The sequence below is a fragment of the Ischnura elegans genome, chromosome 4, assembly GCF_921293095.1.
Source record: "Ischnura elegans chromosome 4, ioIscEleg1.1, whole genome shotgun sequence".
NCBI lineage: Eukaryota > Metazoa > Arthropoda > Insecta > Odonata > Coenagrionidae > Ischnura > Ischnura elegans.
The window spans coordinates 57395695-57418681 of NC_060249.1; the positions used below are offsets into that span (position 1 = coordinate 57395695).

Here is a 22987-nt window from a genome sequence, read left to right on the forward strand (position 1 = left end):
CGATGATTCTCTTCTCTTGATATATTTCTCGACTTATTACTTTCTTCCTCAACTCGTTACTGATATGCATGCGAAAAAATCTACAAACAAAAGCGCATTATGGTAGAATCTTCTCCAGTTTCGTTGGAGGTATAGAGAGATAACAAAAATTTCAGAAGTAACGCTAATTGCCGTTCGAAAGGCAGGGACTCAACCGCCACCGTATCCTGATTTGTATCTTCCAAGAACTTGCAGTAATGCTTCTTCTCCGACCTACGAGCGGATTCCAAAGGTAGGATATACAGTAGAATTTTCCAGTCCACCCAATTCCTCCGCTCTCTCAAAAGGAGACAGGATTTTTTCCCAGGCCGCAGCGTGCAGTCCAACCCCCTCCCCATACCCCGACGGGGTTAGGCGACACTAATGCTGGACACAAGGCAAAGGGGCAAGGGCAAGGCCGAGTGACAGTGCCGTCAGGCCAGAAAAATGAAAGTTTTTCGTAAAACCGATGAGGCGATGATGAAAAATAATGTCTCTAAGAGCTCTGAGCTTGGCCGACGGAAAAAAGTCATGGGATACGTGACGATTTTCCGGTGTGGGTAATACAATAATCAATGAACAACAAATAAAACAAAATTAAAATATCGTAATTCATGAATTTACGCAAATCAAGAACTGAAAACGTTTTATTTCCCTTTGCTACCCGCAAGATTGAGCACAACAAGTCGCTATGCCTAGGTTTTCGAATTCAGATACGAGCTCTTGGGATGAAACTGGCATTGAACCGGGTACTTCCAGGTTCAAAATGAAGCAAATCATCTACCACACTAGCCTCTTGTCGATTATATGCTACATGGCACAAAAGTGCCCACGGGCAAGAAAATAGCGCAAAAGCAAGTTGTGGGTCAAATGACCCCTAGCCATCCTTCTAGGTATAACACGCCATAAAAATTTAAAACAAAACATTATAGTTGAATTTTCACCACTATATCAAAATATAGACCAAAGTGAAAAAGTTTCAAAATTTTTAAAAATATTTTAATACGAGAAAAATAAATTTGAATTCTGAAAATGGGTCAAATGACCCCTGCCGTCCTTCTATTGTTAAGCCAAATATTTGCATTTGATTTTCAATAATTTACTCTTCTATAAGAATCACTAAAATTTTTAAGCAATGTGGAATTTTAAATGGATTTCTAGTGTTGATTACAACAAAGTTAGCGAATACAAGGTCCTAATACTATAAGTCTAGAAGTCTGTTATTTGCAACGCTAAAATTTCGTTAAACAATGCTTATGCACAGAACAAAACAATTTCAAAGTATAAAACATTGTAACATGCAATAAAATATATCATTGCAAAAACAGTTGACTCTATAACCCCTTCACAACTGATTCCTGCAGCAAGCGGGATCATAAATGAGTGGGAGGGTCGAGCTAAAGTGCTGAGTGGTCCCAAGGTCTGGCTAAGCTGGGTCTCTGGCAGGGCCTGAATGCATCCTACCATTACCACCTTAGCGGTCACTTCATTTGCCCCGCATCAGCTACGGTTGACGTCCGGTCTTTTGCGTTGAAAATACACAAAAGCTGTACCCGACGTTAGGTCTTCTGCATATGAAAATGCTCGTTGGCTCCACCCGACATTTGGCACAGAAGGATTAAAATTTGTTTATAACTCCACTACTACAATATTGTTTATAAAGCATGGTGATATGATTTTGTAATCTTGCACGTAGCTAGCCCCCATGTCACATGCATTTGAAGTACTTCATTACTTTAGAGCAGTGGCGGATTCAGAAAAGAGACAAATGGGGCTGAGCGGGGATTAAAATTCTAGCAGTAGTGGGGGTCGGAAAAAAATTACCTTCTATCTAATGTAAATTGGATACCCTCTGTTTTAAGAGAGCTGGAGGAAGTTTGCTGAAAGACCTGCAAAACTTATTATCTAAAGGAAAGAGGATGGATGTGAAAGATAAACATGTTAACCAGTCTCTTGAATCAGGAGCCTTCATAGATGCTCTCTTGCATAAGCTGTTTAATTGAGTCATTAAGAATATTGGAGAGGTTTGAAGGCTGCTCGCTTCTGTACATGCATGAAGGAAATTTCTTAGTGTTGATTGCTGCACCTTTTGTTTGACAAATAGAAATAGTCTATATGTGTTGTTTTAGGTACTAAATTGCATCCATGTTTTACGTATATCTTATATGTATATGAGGGGCTTATTTGTTTATATAGCTGTTCAGAGTTCCATTTTTGCTCCTCTGGTTTCTGTTGTGTGTAAAATTAGTCTTTGCACATTAAATTCACTTTCTGTAATTTCTGGTTGTCGAAGTAGGTAGTTCATATGTATCGCTGGCAATGTTTTATTTTCTTGTCAATGTAATACAATTTAAGAGGCTGGATTATGGGTCTAAAGTGATGTACTATGTTTAAGTTCTCTACTCTAAGCTGTCATAGTTCATACTTTGCATTAAAGGAATTAAATCACATTATTAATGTGTACATTAATTATACAGGAGTCAATGTTGAACTCTGCTTTTAAGTCTGTTTAATGCCTTTAACGTACCTGGGAGTTTAGGTGGAGCCGCTGAATATTATTTGTCTATGCCACTGACTGGAATCCGTCTTCACTACTTGCGTGGCATCATTCTTGTGGTGATTTTAACGCCCTATATTTGTTTTGATAGGTGAAGGTATGGGCCATTCTCCATTAATCGTTAGCATAGGCGGATTTAGGGGGGAGTTAACGTGCCCCACCCATGTGTTAAAAAATAGACAAGATTCTTAATATGCTTTCCATTGCGTTTGTTTTGTTTTGTGTATTATAGTGCCTTATTCATTTAGGTATATATTAATAACAACTTTCACATTAAAATAAAGAGAATATTCCTTACAGTAATTGTATAGCATGTTATTTTTAATCTCAAATGTGAGAATACTGTTTCTCTGTCATATGCTTGTGCACCTCCTCCTCACGGAAAAAAATCCTGGATCCGCCCTTGAGCTTTAGCTGTCTGAAAGTCTCTCAGTCCAATAATAGGGCCCACCTCTTCCTGTGCTGCGTGCAATTTTCAACCATGTTCTGACAGGAAATAATTTTGTGATACCTACTTAATTAAGCATAACCTACAGGGGCGGATCCAGGATTTCTTTCTGGGGGGGGCACAAGCAAGGCCGTATCCATGATTTTGTTCTGGGGAGGGGGGGGCACAAGGATACCTCAAAATACAAAACGAACGTAATGATAATGGCACCGTATTAAAAATCTTGCATATTTTTTAAGGGTCTGGGGGGGCACATGCCTCCCTCCCCCCGCTAGATCCACCTATGATAACTTATATAAATTATGGTGGAGGATTCAATAATTACTAATTTAGACACATTAAGCTCATATGTAAAATTGTATTAAAATTATCAGACTTTTATTGACAGTTTAAATAAAATTAATACAAAATCAGAATACTTTGGTAATGTATAACTCCAAACCACCGAGGAAAAGGGTTGGTAATAAAATGCACTTCAGAGAATGCTTGGAAATTCACAAACTCTCATTAACAATCTCTCACGAGTTCATTCTTTTGCAAGCCATATTTACAATTTTGCCTATAATATTAAAACACAGATATTTATCACCATATGCCTTTCACTTGCATTCAAAATGCAGTTGCCTTTCAAAAACATGAAAAAATAATTAGATACAACATTTTTCCCGAATTTCATCAGAATTTTGAAAGCTTCAACATCTTACTGAATTTTTCATCATTGAAGTGTCTGCATCTACCTTGATCAAGAGGGAGTTATGTCACCATATCAGCTTTTCACTTAAGTACTTTTTGTTTATGTCACAGCAGTTTTGATTCATCAGCATGACCAACCACTGATGGATTGTCAAGAATCAAATATAGCAAAACGAAATGAATATTTTGTTGTACTAATTGATTCAGATCAATACCGTAACTTACTCCAGCTTAGACAACATGGGAGTCATTATTTTCTTGGTGTAGCAGCTTTCATTCTGTATACACCATCGTTAATAATATATATTTTTAGAATTATTCATTTTTTGTTAACCGATAGAACACATTCATTTGCTTTGATCACATTGAAGAATTCACACATGAATTGTAAAGTCAATTTTTTCACCATCTATCTCCTGCTGGTACCTGCAAGATAAAGGTTTGCAAACTTGTAAAATATTTAATAATAGCCCTTTCAGCTGAAATATAAATGTATATGCACTATTTTCATGGAAATATATCCGGATCATTATTAATCTTTACAGATCCAGTGCCCATATGTTAGACCCCATGCATTCAAGAAACATCATATACTATGAGCTGTAATGGGGACACTTAATATCAAGCCAGTTATTTTTATTTTCATAAATTCATTCCAATTACATACGTACATAGTAACTATGAAATAAACTTAAAAAACTGCAGCTTAAAATCCTAGATAAGTTATCGACTAGGAATTAGGGCATGGAGCTAGAGGAGATATTTTATTTACAAACAATTTTTATATACTCCCATCATCCTGGTGTGTGCCTATTAAAAATTAGAAAATGAATCTCCCAGAATATATTCTTTACAATGATTCATCCTCAATATTCAATCTTAGTTTGGCATTCTTAATTTTTGGTACTGAATTTATAATCGCTAGTGACCAATTTGTGCCTTAGCGATCATCAGCATGGCTGCCTGCATGTGCTGCATGCCACATAAAATACACATGGATGCTTTATCACTATGATTTTTTTCAGTTACACTTAAACTAATTAATCATATTTGCATAAATCGTATGGTAACTTTAGTGGTGTCCTTGTTACACATTGCGATGTAGCATTTACTGTTTATATTTTATGCACAATACAATGTAGCCTTTTCTATCAGTAGGCTCACTTACATTTTTCGTCAAGTCTCATTTCTTTAAAATTAATTTTTTTCCATGATATGTATTTGAAGCCCTTATAAGCATATACTTTCACTTGCTCTGAAGGAACAAAATGCAAAGAGAACAGCTTCCCGTCAGCCATCCACATCCTGGGGAGGCAGCTCAGAGGGATCTACGTCAATTAAACCTATGTACGTCTTTATTAAGTCTTTTCCAGAGGATATCATGTTGCTTAAGTCCATAGTTGGGAGCAACACTTCTGTAGGAAATATCAGCAACACTCAAAATATTTACTCTAGTGCAATAAAACTTGTAAAATGACATCAATATGTATAATTTCCAGACTAACAAATTAATTTTGGCTGTACATATTATATTTTAGAGTTTTTTTCACAAGGTTATATGCAATAGTTTGCCTGAATAGTTTGTCTCCACAGTACCTTCTGAGTAACAGTGAAGAAATAGAGGAAAAAAGTATCATAAATTTGACAGGATTCTTGAGGAATTTTTTTAATGCATAAAAAATGCCTTATCATTTTTTGAAAAATAAAAGAACGAAAACCTGGTCCCAGCATCACATCTCATTAAATCTCTTATTTACTATTAATATAAAAAAATGTTAAATTTTTTCCTAAATGTTGTTCGCTCAGAAGTGCTTCTTTAATATGCAGTAAGTGAGGGACATATTCCATAATTGCCATTGCTACGAAAGGAGAGTTTGTTTGTCTTCAGGTCTATCCATTATAAGGTGCTGAGCTTTTATATATTGTAGCCCAGTTCTGCTGGTGATCCAGTATTTCTCTTGCATTATTATATCATGACCTACATTTAGCAAGGAGCATAGAAATGGTTAGTCTGTTCAAGTTCACAGTACTAGCTAAGCAGAGGATTCTGAGAAAACAGGGCTTAGAATATCATTCCAAAAAATTTACATCAGTAACCTCTATTTGTTTATATACATATATGCAAATAAAGGTCATTATTGAAATTATAACTTAAGCATTTGTGTTTTTTGACTTTATATTTCATTGTACTTGTTTGAAATCAGTCTTTCATGGGCAGTGGGGTTTGAGGTTCTTTGGGAGCCCGTGGCTGGGGCTCATGATGGGGCCCTCCTTACCTTTAGGGGGTTCTTCCTCGTAAAACTTCGGGAAATTGTATGCCCAGGAATGGATTTATAGGCTATTTTGGCTCTTAAAAAACTTAATAAAAGTTGTGCGAAAAATCCACAGAGGAAAAATCATTCGCCTTGACCGGGATTCGAACCCGGATCCCTCGATCTCCGGCCGAGTGCTTTAGCCAGTTAAGCTACCGAGGTGTCATTCTCCCCTGTGGAAATTTGTGGACTGTACCGGACAAGGCGGTATGGACTGCTGAGCATATGATGCGACTAGCAGTCCAGGTCGTGCGCATGGCGCCACAGCCGGAGAGCAAACCCCGAACTGTGAACACTAGAGGTGTTCGCTCTGGACTTATTAAAGTGTACCGGGACTAACCGCGGTGATAACTTTTTATGGAGTCACCCGCAATGCACAAATAGTGCGAAAAATCCACAGAGGAAAAATCGTTCGCCTTGACCGGGATTCGAACCCGGATCCCTCGATATCCGGAGTGCTTTAGCCAGTTAAGCTACCGAGGCGTCATTCTCCCCTGTGGAAATTTGATGACTGTACCGGACAAGGCGGCATGGACTGCTGAGCATATGATGCGACTAGCAGTCCAGGTCGTGCGCATGGCGCCACAGCCGGAGAGCAAACCCCGAACTGTGAACACTAGAGGTGTTCGCTCTGGACTTATTAAAGTGTACCGGGACTAACCACGGTGATAGTCTAATAAGTTATCACAGTGGTTAGTCCCGGTACACTTTAATCAATAAAAGTTAATAAAAAATTACAATTTCGTCAGAAAAATACTATAAAAAGTGAGAATTTCACAGCTCATAAAATTTAATTATGCACTATGGTTCTATTATCTATTTAGAGAAATTATTCCGTGAAACTGCTAAAATCTAAAAAAAAAACCTCCAAAATAACCTTTTCTAATAATCCTTTTAAAAAATCATCAGGCTTTCTTTTATCTTCTGACACCTTTACTTTATTTATTTTTTGATATACCGTATAAGCGTGTGTAAGAGGCGCACCTTTTTTCCCCAGAAATTGAAGTCAAAAAGGGGGGTGCGCCTCTTACACAAACTTCTTATCTTCCCCTCCCCCTTCGCCGGCCGCAAGTCCAAGGGGAACTGAGTCGCCTTGTTTTTCAGCGTGAGTCAGTCATTTGAAACCCTGGGTCAAAATCAAGCAGCAGGTAGGGGAGTTTCTCCCTTAGTGACGTTTTTGTAAAATGCTCCTGTTTGCATTTATTGTAAGCATCGCGCCGTCACGTCGGTACCCCAGAGGTGAACTTGGAAAAGATCGCGCGGGGTGATTCGCTCCGGAGCGTGCGATAAATTTACTGCCACGAATGGGCATTCCGCGGCATTTATACTGCGTATAGTAATTGCTTATCAAACGTAGAGAAACGCATAATTTTGAAGGACATGCCTGGTTAATAGTCAATATCTGTCTTGCCGAGCAATTTCCATTACGCTGAGCACATGATTTTTCAAAAATTACCTTCAGACGCTTATATGAGGATTTTTGCAACTGAAAATTATATTGGTGTCAAAACCTGCAGTTTAAAAAATTTAAACGAGTGTGTTCATTGTTGGACTAAATGGTTGATAGAAGCAATCGGAAATACTTATAAGTGAAGAGCGCTGAAGGAGAGGTCGAGGGGAAGGAGTGTATCCGTATTTCAAGCTACGAGGAGCGTATCACCTCCATATTTCAAGCTACGAGGCTATGAGCCGCTATGAGCGAAGGAGCAAGGGAAACCACGTCCGATCTTGCATTTGACGTTGTTGCCTTGAAAGCGAAGCGGCGAGGGCGCAGCAATGTAATATACGTAGTTTGCGCGTCCTGAAGTTTCCAGTCCGTCTCGTCTTGTTTGAGTGCGCTTATGCTACGCTTGTTTCTTCCGAAATTGTGCTGTTTGGACTATGTTGAATATTAGTAGCCTTGTTTTAACTTTAAATCTTTGTGTCAATCAATTAGAGTTCAAAAAACTTAAATGCCATCAGATATACGTCGCATTAGGTCTCATTCGTTTTAGAACCTCGTGCGCGTCATACAATTGCTGAAAGATATCGAGATATCTTTGAGCTCAGTAGGTGACTCACCTAGTATTTTGCCTCCAGAAACTAGGAGAATTGAACCTGGTAGGCCGAAATAGGTCAGTTGGTGAGATGGGGTAGGGATGAAACACATTTCCATTGTTCCCTGAAATTTTTTTGATACTTCATATTTTCCTATTTTCCTTTGGGGTATCGGAAAGGAAAACAAACGGCAGAGGCATCAGCTGATGGAGGGCAGAATGGAGCTCCGTTAAATCTACGACGTGGTTATTATCCTACGGCGCTGAGATTGCCCCGATTGTTGTCCAATCTCTTGGGAAGGTTCATGCTATGTGACTGTCATGTTTTGACTTAAAATTTTCCACCGCTGCAATTCTATTGCAATACTCGTGCGAGAGCTTCTAAACAAAATTGTTCGTGAGTAGGACGAGCATCGTAGAGCAACTGCATATGCGAAGAGAGGATCGGAGCTCTTTCTACTCCCTCTTATGCCGCTATTACCGCTGCAGTTATCAAAATTTTCTCTTTCAATTAGCGTTGAAAGAGGAAATTTCGACAACTGTCGAAATTCCAGGCATGCGTCTGCAACACCGCACGATAGGATAAAAAATGCCGCAAAATTTTTTTCTTCTTAGCTTCGATGCTCAAAATAGGGGTGCGCCTCTTACACGTGTGCGCCTGTTACACACGCTTGTACGGTAATCTAATTATGATGAGTATGTTGCAAATAAAGCAAGTAATGAAATTGTAGAGTCTTATATGTAACAGCAACAAAACTTTGGTTCGTAATATATTTACTCTTTCATATACACCCATGTCTCGTATAGCGCAAGGGATGCGTTCCTTGGGGTCTTTGCGCTTTACGAATTTGCGTTGTACGAGAGCGTTTTAACATTGGGAAGATAGGGATGCGTTCCTGGTAGCATAGGTCTTGGGTATTGAATTTCCTCTAAAACATATATATTCCCATAAATAGCCTTAGAAAACATTATTTATATAAATGTTTACAGTTTAAAACATCTTTAAAGATAGTATGCACGCATTTGAAGACTTTTATTCACGTTAAAAAAAATTCTTACGTGCTTTTTAAATTCCCTCCTGTCGTGCGGGTGGGCTAACATCTGCTATCTCAGGGGTTCGTAATGCATTGCCGGCAGTTGACGATTTTTCAAATCAGTCTAAAAACAACTATTGTGTCACCCAGGCCCTTTTGTCGCTCATCGAAGTGACAGGCAAATGCTACTTTGAATGCCATTTCATAGCTAGCGGAGTTTATGAATGATAAATCATTTTAATTTGAAGTCCTCCGAGTCATTAGCAGCTACGTGAAACAGTCTTTAAATGCCTTTGAAACCTGACCCAGGTTTTCCTTCCCTGAAAATGAATGAACGAGAATGCATTCTTTTCCAAAAGAATATCGTCTCGTCAGCACTAAAAACTAGTTGAGGGGGAAAGGAGCCACTTTCGATCACAGCTTGGAGTTCATCAGAAAATGTTGTGGTGACTGCGCTATCAACACTTGCAGATTCACCTGATATTGCTGCACTGAAAATACCTGCTTGCCGTTTAAATTCTGGAACCAACCAGAGCTTTCACTTAATGTCTCGGAACGATTACTACTCTCGTCTTTTTGTACTGAATCACTTTGAACTTTCCGTATGTGTATACCGCTTGGTTGAAGTTGGTGCGGCTGAGGTCACTGATGTTTTAACTTCGTCTTTATTCAGAATAAGGCATCGTGCGTTTAAACTTATGCGCAATATCGCTTTGACGTTCTCCATTTTCAAAGCAATTGACCTATATCAATTTCTCTTCTAGGTTTATGGTTTTTCTTGATAAATTCTTGATTTTTCTACCCGCATTCCTATTTTTTGCCATTTTCTCTTGGTTTTTACTCTGCATGGCTCTATCGAAATCACCTTCTACTGCTGAACTGTATTCTTGAGACGCAGAGGGCCTACGACTGCGGGGAGGGAACGAAGCTATTGTGTTTGAGACTCTATAGGGGACCCTCTTATATGTTGATGCTATTCATGCGCAACTCGGCCACCGCTCCATTTCTCCCCCGTGAATACTGATGACCTTGAAGGCTTTTGCGTAGACCCTCTACCTGGAAGTCAATCGCCCGATAACCTATGACGGCAAAAATTACGTCTCAACCAGTATTGCTTAAAAAAACTCATTTCCACTACCCCCATGCTCAATTAATGATCTAAATTAACTCATTCTGTTAAGGAGACGAGATAAATTACTTCGGTAGGCCGGCTATCTGGACCCAATGACGAGTAATACTTTTGGCCATTGCACAGCAATGGAGTTTGATTAATATATAAACAAAAAAGAAGATTTGAGGCAAGCAATTATATTAATATGCGTAAAATGATAGAAATTTCGTGTGTACTTAGCGCAAGTTCATGTTTTATCACGAGAGCGTTTAAGATTTTTGATTAGGCTACACTGCGTTGCAATGTTTCCCCGAGGAACGAATTTGCGCTATATCGAAATTGCGCTATACGAGACATGGGTGTACCCTTCATGATAGATGCAAGTGTTTTTGGGGCCCCCTTATCTCTGGACCTTATGCGATGGCCGGTCAGCCAACTTGGCTGGACCTCCCCTGTTCATTGGGTTAATAAACATTTTTACCAAAATCTGGATGCTTCTTTGGGAATTTCTCTGTATGCCATAGTTAGCAGAGTATAGCTTGTCATCAGAAATTGTATTTAGTGTGTATCACCATTGCAGTATGAATTATTTTATCACTATTGCAGTATAAATTTTGCACACAAACAACTGAAATATAACTAGGTAGTAAGAAAAAAATATGGAAATTTAGATCACCATTATAATCACTAACGTTTGTGGAATATCTTTGTATCATGGGCACTTGATTAACTGTTATCAATAGCTTTTGTTAGCTTCCTAATAGTACCTTGAAGATGAAGTCGAGGTCTCCATTCCATTTTAGGGCCTTGATACAATCTATATGTTGATAGTGGCAGATTTTCCGACTGAGGGCCGTGGGAATGAATGGCAAAAACGCTATGGATGTGAGGGAAATGGACTTACAATCACGAAAAGGCTGCAGAAATGTTTGGAGGATAAACTGCTTAAAATTTGTCATTGTGGGCACTCATCTCACTTTGTAATACCATATTTACCTGTGAGGGATTAATTTGATCTTGGTGGATGTTAATGGAAAAAATGAAACTACCACACAAGGTAATGAGGTCTGATGGCTGTGCATCTCAACCCATGTAGTTACTTAAAAATGTTGAAAAGTCATGATAGAAAATCGTAGTGTCTACATTGGTTTCGAAGAAGAATACATAAAAAATTGAAAAAGGATCAAATTGATCCCTCTGAATATTCTAGTGTGAATAGATCAACTGAAGAAAGCTGCATTGGCCACCAAAGGCCAAGACAAATTCTCCCTTCGAATTGCTGGCAATAATGGAATGCCTTATGGGGACGGAACACCAAGTGCTATTCTTCATTCATATTAGCTGGGAAAAAGTGTCATGTTATTCCACCTTGGTATAACGTATTTTACTATACATAGTTGGCCAAAGTTCATTTCTCAGTCTTTAAGGAAATAAAATGATCCTCTGGTATTAATTTGACTTGTCTTGGGTGTCGCATAAGGGTACCACCTACTTGTGTCACTACCTGGTCGTTGACATCATGTTCCTCCATCCAGGACCAGATCCTGGGATCCCTCCGTGATTCACCATTACTGATCCATTCCTTGTCCAGTGGTTCATGGAAGGGATGGGTGAAACTTCAGCTGATTCTGTGCTTGATCCAGCTTCTCGGTTCATTCCTTCATCACCGTATGAATTTCCTTTATGAAATGATGAAAAGGCTGATGTATGGAAACATCACACCAGAAAACTATCACACCTCAGTCAAACAAAAGACAGAAATTGTTTATTTTTTAAAAACGTATTCATTAATTAAGAATAAAAAAAAGCATCCAGCATAGAACGATGAGTCATAAAAAGTCATATTTCATGGCCTGTAATAATTTTTCTTCTCAGGGAGCTTCCTGGACTGTCATCCAGAGCAGTTCTGTTCATTGGAAAATGCTGTGATAGCTGCAGTCTGGACAAGAAACACGTCAGTATCATCCACAACAGAAACTATCCCTCTTCTGAGATATGACAGTAAGATTTACCTTAATTTGAGTTGGTTGTTGATTAAAAAAAAATTAATACCATTTTATAAGACTGCAGAGGCACTCAGTATTAAATGGATTCAAAGGAAAAAAAACATAACAAATTGCTGATCTTAGCATGGAAGAAATTATCCTCTCTAGAAGTCTCATACATTGGCATAGAGAGCATGTGTTCTAATGTGTTGGATACTGCTGTGAAAGCCACAGTCTACCAAACATATATACCACTTTGCCAGTCAGAGATCATATCATTAGGAAAATATGCCTTCCCCTGCTATTTGCCTCTAGTTTTGAAAGATTGATCGTGCATGTTCGGCATTCATATTTCTAGAACATACTACTGAATATTCTGCAAAAACTGAAAGTATTCTCTTTTCAGTATTGTTCTACATTTTTCAATTTGTGGATGAACATAAAAATCATTAGACTATCAAAATAAAATAAATAGATTATCGAAATAAAATTAATTGTGTTTTAAGCAAAGTTATTATTGGGTGAAATTATTCATGATATTCTACAGATAGGTTACATATTATTTCATATACTGTCAGTAACCAGGAATTAACAAGAATGCTAGATAATTTTAACTTTTGAAGTTCTGAAGTATCTATTATTAAGATTTTATAAGTCATGCTAAATTTCAAAGCTCATGATAAGCCTTTAAGTTGAAGGCAATTTCACTACTGCAACTGATCTGTAGAATAATACATCAAACATGCAACACTTCTTAAATTTGTTTAGCTCATAAATGTAGAATTAGTGGCAACTAATGATGAAATATTATCTCTGCAGTCTATTCAAGCATTTTATAACTGCATGCTTCAATTTATATTACAACTAACAGTAGTCCTTCCCATTAATGTCGACTGAAGATGTAAGCTCTTACAGCAATGAATGCTGTCGTCATTGGACCTTGCAAATCCAGGTGATTTTAGTATGTAAGTCACACATTAGTGATGGACAGTAGCTTAGTATACTTTCTTAATGGTGAAGGGTCTTACAATATGCCCAACTTGTTCAAGAAAAAGGAAAATAGGAAGTCTATGAATCTCTATTACAGATTAAATTTTATGCTAATCCCAATGCTCACCACCTCTTTTTGTGACCCAAAAAAACTTTGAAAGTTGAGCGTGTGGATGGATTTTCTTGTGCATATTCATTGATAAAAATTCCTGACAAAATCAGCTTGGTTATGTATGTTATTGTGAGATATACATTGCTCACTGGTGGTCTCACTTATCTGTACCAACTGACTACCTCCCCCTTCCTCAATTGGTCACAGAAGAGGCCATGAGCCAGTCTATCACGAACTGAAAGTATGAATTATTATGATTCTCACAATGATCCTTGCAGAATGTCAAAGATAAGACAATACATATTTGATCCCAATGAATCCTGAATCATGTTTTTCCTTAATTTAACTATAATACTGGGAAATTTTGCCCGTTAAAAAAAATTGTTGATACGATTCATATATCTGGTATGATAATTAGTAGCTAATTTTTCTAAAATACCAAGGGTAATTGAAACCTCCACTAGGGTGAAAATGGTGGAAATGACAAGATAAGAATTCTTAATTGCACAAGTTGAGCTAAATTTTGGAGTTAACGTGTAACTTTGTCAATGATTTGTACAACATACACAGGGACCAGCTAGGTCACGTTTATGGTTGATAAAGAAGAACTGCTCCATTCTTGCCAGCTTTATTCCATTAAATTCGCACTGGATGGCCATTTTTGGCTCAAGAGTTTTAAAAAATTAAGCCTTTGAATAAGGATTATGTAACACGTTACAATTCAGGCAAAGGCATGGATCTCACAGGGGCCAAATAAATTGCGTTTAATCCATCTCTGCATTGTTTGGTGAACAGAGGAAGATGATGTGATGTATTCGATTCTATGTTGTCCCACTTTGGTCCAAGAATAATATGCTAATGGGAAGGAGACCAATTTTTTTGTGGTTGAATTCAGGGTGTCGACTGGGTGAAGGTCTCCATTGATGCCGATGTTTTGAAAACAGAGTCGGTTTTTGAAACTTCAGCATCAATAGAGATCTTCACACGGTGGACAGCCTGAGCTCAATCACAAGACATCATTCGCCGGGAAACAAAGAGATCATACTAGACCAATTTTCTTATATATCAATAGTGGAAGTACAAACTTTGTCTGAATACTTTTCAGTCTACATATAGTGCTTGCATCAAATTATTTGATGGAGAAAATTAGGCAATCATGTAGTTAGGGTTGCCTACAAAGATAACGTCAGTAGAGACTGTAAACCCCATCGCTGCCAGCCCATTTTAGTAAGACAGACCAAAGCTGTTTTCAGGAAGTTTGCAAGATTCCAGATTCTCAGTAATCACAAGCAATCAATTTCATGTAATGCATCTAAATTTTTCCCCAATGGTGAAAATTTCATTGGCATTTGAAAACCTGTAAAAATTATGGGCGTTGAATATTACTTGTGTAAAGGAAAATGCAATAATTTGCAATAAAATAAATAAATTGGTCGGTGGCAGTTCTCACACCAACAAGGAGGGCCAATACATCAGCTCAGTGGCAGTAAATACATTAAAATAAAAAAAAGGCATTGTGTACTTTACACACATATTTTAATATTCTGCAACTGGTTTTGAGTTGTTCTACGTCATTTTCAAGCTGGACTGCTTGAAATTGACGTAGAACACGTCAAAACCGGTTGCAAAATATTGAAATAAGTGTGGAAAGTACACGGTGCCTTTATTTTATTTTAGCAGGCATAACTTCCACAAAGTTAATTCACCCACCATCGACTTCAGCAAATATGTTGACCATCTATTCAATGAAAAATGAGCACGTGGCTGACATATTGAGGTTTCAATCGTAATGGTCTTAGTGATTGATGCCTATTTTCCTAAAAACATCTCTTTTCCAAAAAAAAACTGAAGGTCGTTTTTCTTGAAACATTGAGTCAAATTTATCAAAAATTATAATTTGAATGGTGTAAAATTCCATTTACATTGATTGGTAGTAATTAATTGTTATTGGCAGGCAATGCAATTCTCTCGGAGAGAAAAGAGGCAAAATAATAGTAAGAACCTAATGAACATCCCATTTACGTCCTGTACTACACGTGTGGTGAAAGAGATCTTACCTTGACTGGAAGCTAATCTTTGGGACGATTGGAACTGGTGGAATCGCTGGTGTCCTTGCTGCGTGCCTTCGCCTATGACAGGCGGTGGGGGAAGGGCCCTTCCTCCTCCACTGTTGTCCTCCGAGTCTGATCTCCCCCCTCCACTGCCCATTGTGCTATCTATTACTGGGTAACTTTTCGAATGGCCCAACGGAGAGGGGGAGTCAGTGGAGCGAGGAGGTGGGGAGGAAGGGGTATACTCTGCATATCTATACCTTCCCCCCATACCTGATCCCCCACCGACCATGATGTTTGATGGTGATGATGAAGATGCCATAGGGAGAGTTTGCTGACTTGAAATGCAGGATATTTCTGTTGACATCAAACAAATACAAAGATTGGTTGTACAGAGTTTATTATGAAAAAAATGCTCATTTATGTAACTACAATTTCATTACACCACTCGCCAGTCAAGGGACAGAAAATATAATTTCACTCTTTTTTTCCAGTGTGGACATTTCTACCTGATGGCTTAGAAGATACACTGGGGTCAAATATACATTTAATTACATTGGTTAATTGACCAGCCACCTTATGAAATTTGAAGTTCAAACGCCTGACTAATTCATAGAGAAATAATCTAGAAAAATGTAGGTAATGAATTGTAGATGAAATTCAGCAGCTTCAAGTTTAAGAAGTTCATGAAAGTGCTTTAAATACTTGGAACAATTAAGAAAATAATTACAAAATAGAAAGATGATGATTTGACTTAGTATTCTCTAATTCAGGTTTTGTATGATAACAAAACATAAGCCATCATTAGATTATAATCACCAAGTCATTAATGTATATATACTGTACAAAATAGGATGGAAAATGAAGTTAGTAATAGATGATTTGAGTGAGTGAAATGATTTAAAGTCACATGGAAAGGAATCAATACTCGAGGATACAAAAGTGGAGGAATCATATAAGTTATGCTCTATGTGTATATTGTTTCAACGTCAATAAAGTCAGCCCAGAAGAGGGCACATGAAGAAAGGACCACAAAAATTACTCAGAATGATGTTAAGTAGTATCAAATGAATATGTACATTGATACATGATGAAAACTTTCGTAAAATACCAGTTATTCATGGAAACAATTAACCCTATGCATATGACTTTGGCTCAGCATAAAATTTTGAATGTTATGTCATTCAAACAAAATCAAAAGAAACTTTGATGGTATTTACTGGAAAAAAAACAATACAATGTTGAATAAAATAATGGTGAAATAAATGACATTTGCTTATATGATAGGCCTTGAACCATGAAATTTGGCTAATTAATCACAGATGTAGCTCCTCATTTCAGGGAATTGCAATTCTCAAGTAACAGAAGGTTTACCCCACCTTTCAATATTTTGCATGAGAAGGTTTTCCCATTACATTAATATTTTACTGATTTATGCCTGATGAAAATTCTCAATAAGTTAATCAGTTTGATAGCAAGGTACATAATGGATGAAATAATACTAGGGAAGAGATCTATAGTTGTGGTGGAAAAAAATCCCATTTGAGAGTGATGTTTTAGCAGTGGAGAAAGATTGAATCCATACTGCTGACACACTGTAGTAATCAAATTGAAATTCATGCACATTTGTACCTTAGGATCAATAATTATGTGACAAAAAGGAAAACAGATATTTTCCAGCTCAGCTTCACAAGTCAACTACGTGGTTGGAAAACTCCCAGAAATTTACTCTTTTCTAATCATCATTATGGTCAATATGGAATCACAGTCTTGCATGGATTATGGCCATGTATCAGCCCAATTTTTATTTTTCTAGCTCAGCCATATTTTCACTAAAGGTCTTTCTTCTGGCTTAGTGTATAATATTTGAAATTTTCAATAAAATATCTAATTTCAATGTATTTTGGAGTCGCTGACAATAAAATGAGAAACATGTGTATGTATTTGCATAGGCCAAAATGAAGAAACTCAATGATGTATGTGAACATCTCTGAAGACATTATAGGTATTTCACAATTATTACAAGGGAGCAATCTTAATGAGTAAATGTGCTCTTCAACATTGAACATCAATTAATTCACATTTCATGGAGAGGAGCTGCTCAAGGGGTTGCATTGTAGCAAGCTGGAGTTCATCACATAAACTGGAACGACAACATTAAAGTTCCAACACCTGACGACATATTGGGATGATTAAAGGGTGATGATGAGGGTGCCCAGACGGCACAGAATCCTCCGTATCTAATTCGTATGCAGATAGTATCCATTGACTACCGCTCCGTCGCTTTTTGTCGATGGATACTATCTGCATACGAATTAGATACGGAGGATTCTGTGCCGTCTGGGTGAGAGCTAGTAGATGACCGGCATAACTTAGTACCAGAACTTCATATAGGAGATCCTAAAACTCACTGATTTTTAATGTAAAAAACATATCTGGGGATTTAGTTGAAACTGTACAGTGAAGATTAGGTGTACTCTACACACCAACATATTCTTCAAATTTCATTTAACAAAATGACGGTACTATTTTAGGGTTGTAAATGGTACTTGCTTTAAATAATGGAAGTTTAGGCTTCAATGATCACAAATATGTATGCATTAATGAGTCTTATTTGATTCAGAACAAGTGAAACTGTAGCATTGGTCACCAGGCATGTCACATTTCAATGGTCCAAACTGTTCTCTAAAGAGTCATAACTGGCAGAAATTGGCACATGATGTTTGCAGAAAGAGTTTTTGCACTTGCAGATCTTGACTATTTTTCTCAGATTGGTCCAATTCCACTCGATCACACAATCATTATGAAACTTTCTTGAAAAAATCCACACTCACCCAAATTCAGTCCATCAGGGGGGCTCTTCGACGCCCCACTGCAAGCCTCTCCCGAGTGACCTAACCCTTGAGGCCCAACGTTTGACTTTCTTCGTGCCCGAGGGCAATTCAGTTTCTTTTCAGACTTCACTTCTGAGGTAACCATTGATGGGGAAGGTGGTTGACCCGCATAACACTCTTGATTTCCAAAAGTGTGAAACTTCATTGAGTAGTCCATTGCTCCCGTTCCTGGTCCAATTTGACCTTTCACCTCCCTACCGCTGCTTCCTCCTCCAGGGAGGCTGAAGGTGGCATACGGACAAATCTCATAGTCCTGACCTGGAAATCAACGATTATGAAAATTTTAGAGACAAAGACAGGATTTGCATGGACTTTTCTTGGGCTCACCACCCATTATAAAAAATTAAGTCAGCTGATTTTTCAATTATGGTATAGTATTTGAATGAGGTGATCGAGAACTTAGGTCATTTGCACCTTGAGGAAAGGCTGAAGTGAAACCCAGAATTGACATTAGTCAGTTCTAAACAATGGACATGTAGGGGACCATGTTTTATTGTTGCATACAATGGACAGAGTTGCACTTGAATTAACTTACACAAAGCATTCAAGCAGGGATTGGTCAGTCGCTGAAAAATATCTACCATTGCGGGGACTTGAACCTGAACCAATGGAGTGGGAAGCCAACACACTAGCTACCACATCAAATCGATCATCATCAATTGATATTTCAGGCCACAAGCCATCTCCCACTCTCAAAGCTACAAGGTCTAAGAGAAGGGGTAATGAGTTGAAACTTGAAATGTCAGCAGACTTTAATTTACCAAGCTGGTGGTGAGCCCAAAAAATGTTATTTTATTCACTGGGAAAGTATTAATTCGTGCATATTAGGATGACATCATTATTTTTGTGATGAAATCACTGTTAAATTACAACAGTTCGCTTGGAAGTAAGTTTTCCCAAGTTAAGATGCTGATGCAGTCCAGGTACAGAGGCCCATAAAGCCCATGTAGGACTTTGAACCTATATATAACACCTTTATATAGAGGGCCACTGTAAGATTATGTTTACTATTATCAGAAATGAAGGATAAAATGAATAGAGCAACATTATAGGAAAAAGGAATGGACTAAACATGCTTTAACATAGATCTTTGCCCTGTTTTGCAGGAGTCGTTAAAAATTATTTTACTAATTCAATAAAAATTTAAAATTATTTACAACTTTTCTTTCAAAATTAGGGAGACAAAGACGTCATACATGCATTAGTATGCAATAGTATGGAGCAAAAATCAGAAGGCAAAGAATCCACATAGATCATTATAAAAAATAAGTTTCATATTTAGTAATCAAAAGATAAACTTTATTAGGAATATATAATGTTTGGAAGGAAATTTCTTAGCTTTTCTACAAAAACACACACTTTGTTGCCGACTAGTTTCGGTTACACTGTACCATTTTCAAGACTAGTGATACACATCAGAATTTGCCGGTACATATATATACTCTGTGGTCGGGTGATTGGAGGGATTTTATTAGGAATGGCTGTTCATGAATGAAAATATCTATTTCCGCGAAGCCATAAGCTCATGAACAGGATGATAGCCTACGGAAATACTTACCATGAGCGGAAATGCGTTTTTTTTCAAAGGGCTTTCGTGAAATACATGCATTCTGTATAAGAGGGTAGTTTGATTGTACAGAAACCATATCAGGCTTTAAAAAACTAGGTGCTCGTCAGAGCTTAGCCCTCTCATGCATGGTTTCCTCTCATGAGGATGCCAAATCTTTCTCGCTACAATGTAACCAAATGTAGCTGTGTCAGTTTCCTGAGATATATCTTGGATGTGATAATACATATAAATATGTATTCACAAAATGTAGTTGCAAAAACCCACAAAATATGCTCCCATGAATGTTCACTGAGCAATAAAAAATATAAAAATACTCAAAGAGGTTCTGAACATTTTTTCTATTTAAAAGATCCAATTCATAACTATAGGGTATTAAATAATGATGACCTGTTTCAAGCATAGTCCTGATATAAGGATATCAAAATTAAGCCATTACATTGGTAAAATGTTTATTAATATGTAACTATATTATTTCAATATTATGGTCAATTACTCAGAAACTTGATTTAAAGGGTTAAAACAATGCAATCACAACCAGGTACTGACTGATACCTGGAGATATGAGTTAGGTTCTGCCCATACCTCAACTTTCTCCGAGACATTTCCTCCGAGCTAATTATAATCTTAATTATTTCATTAAAAATAAATTTTCATTTGAAATGCACTTCCAAAATTTCAAACATACATTGGTATGATTACCTTGGATAAAGTCCTTAAGGTTATTAATTTAACAGACCTGATGTAGAGTCACTGCTCTTTTGTCCACTAAGTGATGACTCCCCTTTCCTTCCTGGAGATGGTGAATACAGTTGGTGCGTTGGTATAGATTGGTCTCTAGGATCCCTCTCTTGGCAATAACCTATTACCTGTTGCTGGCAGTAAAAGATTTCAATTACACAAATAGTAGTATTTTTATGGCTTCAAAATAAATGTTTGTATAGCATGAAGTGCTTCCAGTTTATAATTGTCTATCAATAAGAATATCTATCTATCAGTAAGAATATTTGATTTGCTGAATTTTCATTAAAAGAATATGCATCATATTCCCAGCAGTTTATAAATCACTTATCCAAATATTTTTGCAATTAAGAGGTAGACCTTGTATTTTTGTCATTCAAAGATGGGAACAGCTCTTGGCATGTGATATTGTGACATTATATGACCTGATAAAAAGCATAAAAGTGGTACCAATCAAGCATTCGAGTTCATTTGCATTACCTTACATGTTTCTTTCCTTCAACTCAAAGGGTTACAGGCCCACCTCTCAGTTGACATGATGCAGGAAATAGTTAATTAGAATTTATCTTAATTTCTAGAGATAGAATTGATAAGGAAAAAAGGGCAAAAGAAATTCATCTATAATTAAAGAAAACATGAAATAATAGAAATAGGAGGTTTCTAGAAAGTTTTATAAGGATTATGATCTATTTTATAAATCTTTATGTAGGGGTATTACTGGAATAGCTTTCTTTTTTCATTTCACTTTAAAAAAATGTGATGTTACACATACTCTTTGTTCATTGTTTCGCTGATTTTCCAACTCTGCTAGTGTCTTGGTGCCATTTGGATCTCTCTCATTGACCTGTTCCCCTTGCTTATATCCATGGTAGTACCTGATTCAAAAATTGAAATAACATGAAACATTTTACAATTAGGGTATAAATGTGGAGTTGAATTGTATAAATTTATGTAAGTACTTGACTTCCACTGGAAAATCACATATAAGTAATGCAAGCAAGAAAAATATTTAATGGAAATGTTCACTCAAACAGCAAACAGTATTCCAACAACATCCAGGCAACATTGTCGGCATTAACATAATGGCATCCATGGAATATCAATGTTAATTAATCCAATTAACATTTCATGTATATCTGTCAAATATCCAAAAGACCCACCAAATAACATTGCAGCGATATCCTACAGTGGACATGGAGGTTAATATTATAACATCTCTTAGATATCTTCACAGCATCTAATAAGTAAATAATGGTGTGCTTATAATGGTTTTTGGTAATCCTGAGACAAACAAACAGAACATTTGTGCTCCTCAATTCTCTACGGAGCATATGTTATCTAAGGATTCTGTTTAGAAGAACAATTTTAGTATTAAAATTTGGATATCTATGCAATGTTATTTTTACAACTTGTCGTGGATGTTACAAATAGAATATATCTATGTAACGTTTTCAAAATATCCATTGTGTAATAGCAATGTGTTTTGGATATATCAACCTTATATAGATATCTGTTGGATATTTTCTGCTGTTTAGGATAGAGAAGTGACAACCAGCAAAGATAACATAAAATGTAACAATGAGGCACTGGAGCTTACCTTTTACGCCTCACAGCCAGTGCAATACATATTCCAGCAGCTATTGCACATATGATACCGGAAAGAATGGGCACCACTACTCCTGGATCAGCATAGAAAGCAACAGATGGAAAGCCACTCCCACCATAGTTATTGCCACCACTGCCACCCAGACCTCTTGGATCTGAGTTCTTTCCCGTTCTATCATGAGCAGCTGTATCTGGTGGTAGCTCAATGACCTCTGGAAAAATAAAATTTCACGTGAGAACTGCTGCAGTCTGGCATATTTATCTATCCTTATTTATAAAAGAGGAATATATTTATATAGAAAAATTTGTCTATTTGTCTGTCCACTATGTGTTTCCACATGGCTGCAAAGATTGCAGCCAAATTTAGTGCATAAGTGCATCCCAGTGTGTCATGGTGCTGGAATGCCGTTCCGGAAGTGGTTAACAAAAGACATAACAATCAGATAATAATTTTATCAATTTTTTTTCCTCAAACTTTCTAATTCATGCATTCAATACCAATAAAAAAATTTGGTAATAAAATGTAAATAATGACTCGTAATCAAAAAACACACAGGGTAATATTTCACTTTTAAAAAATTTAAGTTAAGTGCGTTATGGCACTGCTAATTTTGCCATGATGTCACTGGGTGCATCTCATATTTCCAAACAACATGGTGTCACTACATAGTTAGCTTTTGCTTTAAGCTTTTGGTTGTGTCTGATTTGTCCTTTTGAGTTGTTTTTTCATTACCATTTTTTATCATATGTCATACAACTTCTACAGCTTGACAATCTGCCTGGCAGGCACATCTTTTAACACACTCAAAAGGAAAATATAACTCAAAGGAATC

General features: G+C 37.1%; 1 protein-coding gene across 1 annotated transcript in view; it reads right to left on the bottom strand.

The window, feature by feature from the left end:
* Window positions 1–3385: 3385 nt before the first annotated feature.
* LOC124158145 (Down syndrome cell adhesion molecule-like protein Dscam2) overlaps window positions 3386–22987 on the bottom strand; it is a 168236-nt gene continuing 148634 nt past the window's right edge. Inside the window, exons 25-31 of the mRNA XM_046533329.1 lie at window positions 22147–22366; window positions 21322–21424; window positions 20548–20683; window positions 18182–18499; window positions 15354–15704; window positions 11714–11888; window positions 3386–4142 (exon numbers count right to left, since the gene is read on the bottom strand). Coding sequence (XP_046389285.1) covers window positions 4091–4142; window positions 11714–11888; window positions 15354–15704; window positions 18182–18499; window positions 20548–20683; window positions 21322–21424; window positions 22147–22366 — 1355 coding nt within the window. The 3' untranslated portion in view covers window positions 3386–4090. The remainder of the gene's footprint in view (window positions 4143–11713; window positions 11889–15353; window positions 15705–18181; window positions 18500–20547; window positions 20684–21321; window positions 21425–22146; window positions 22367–22987) is intronic.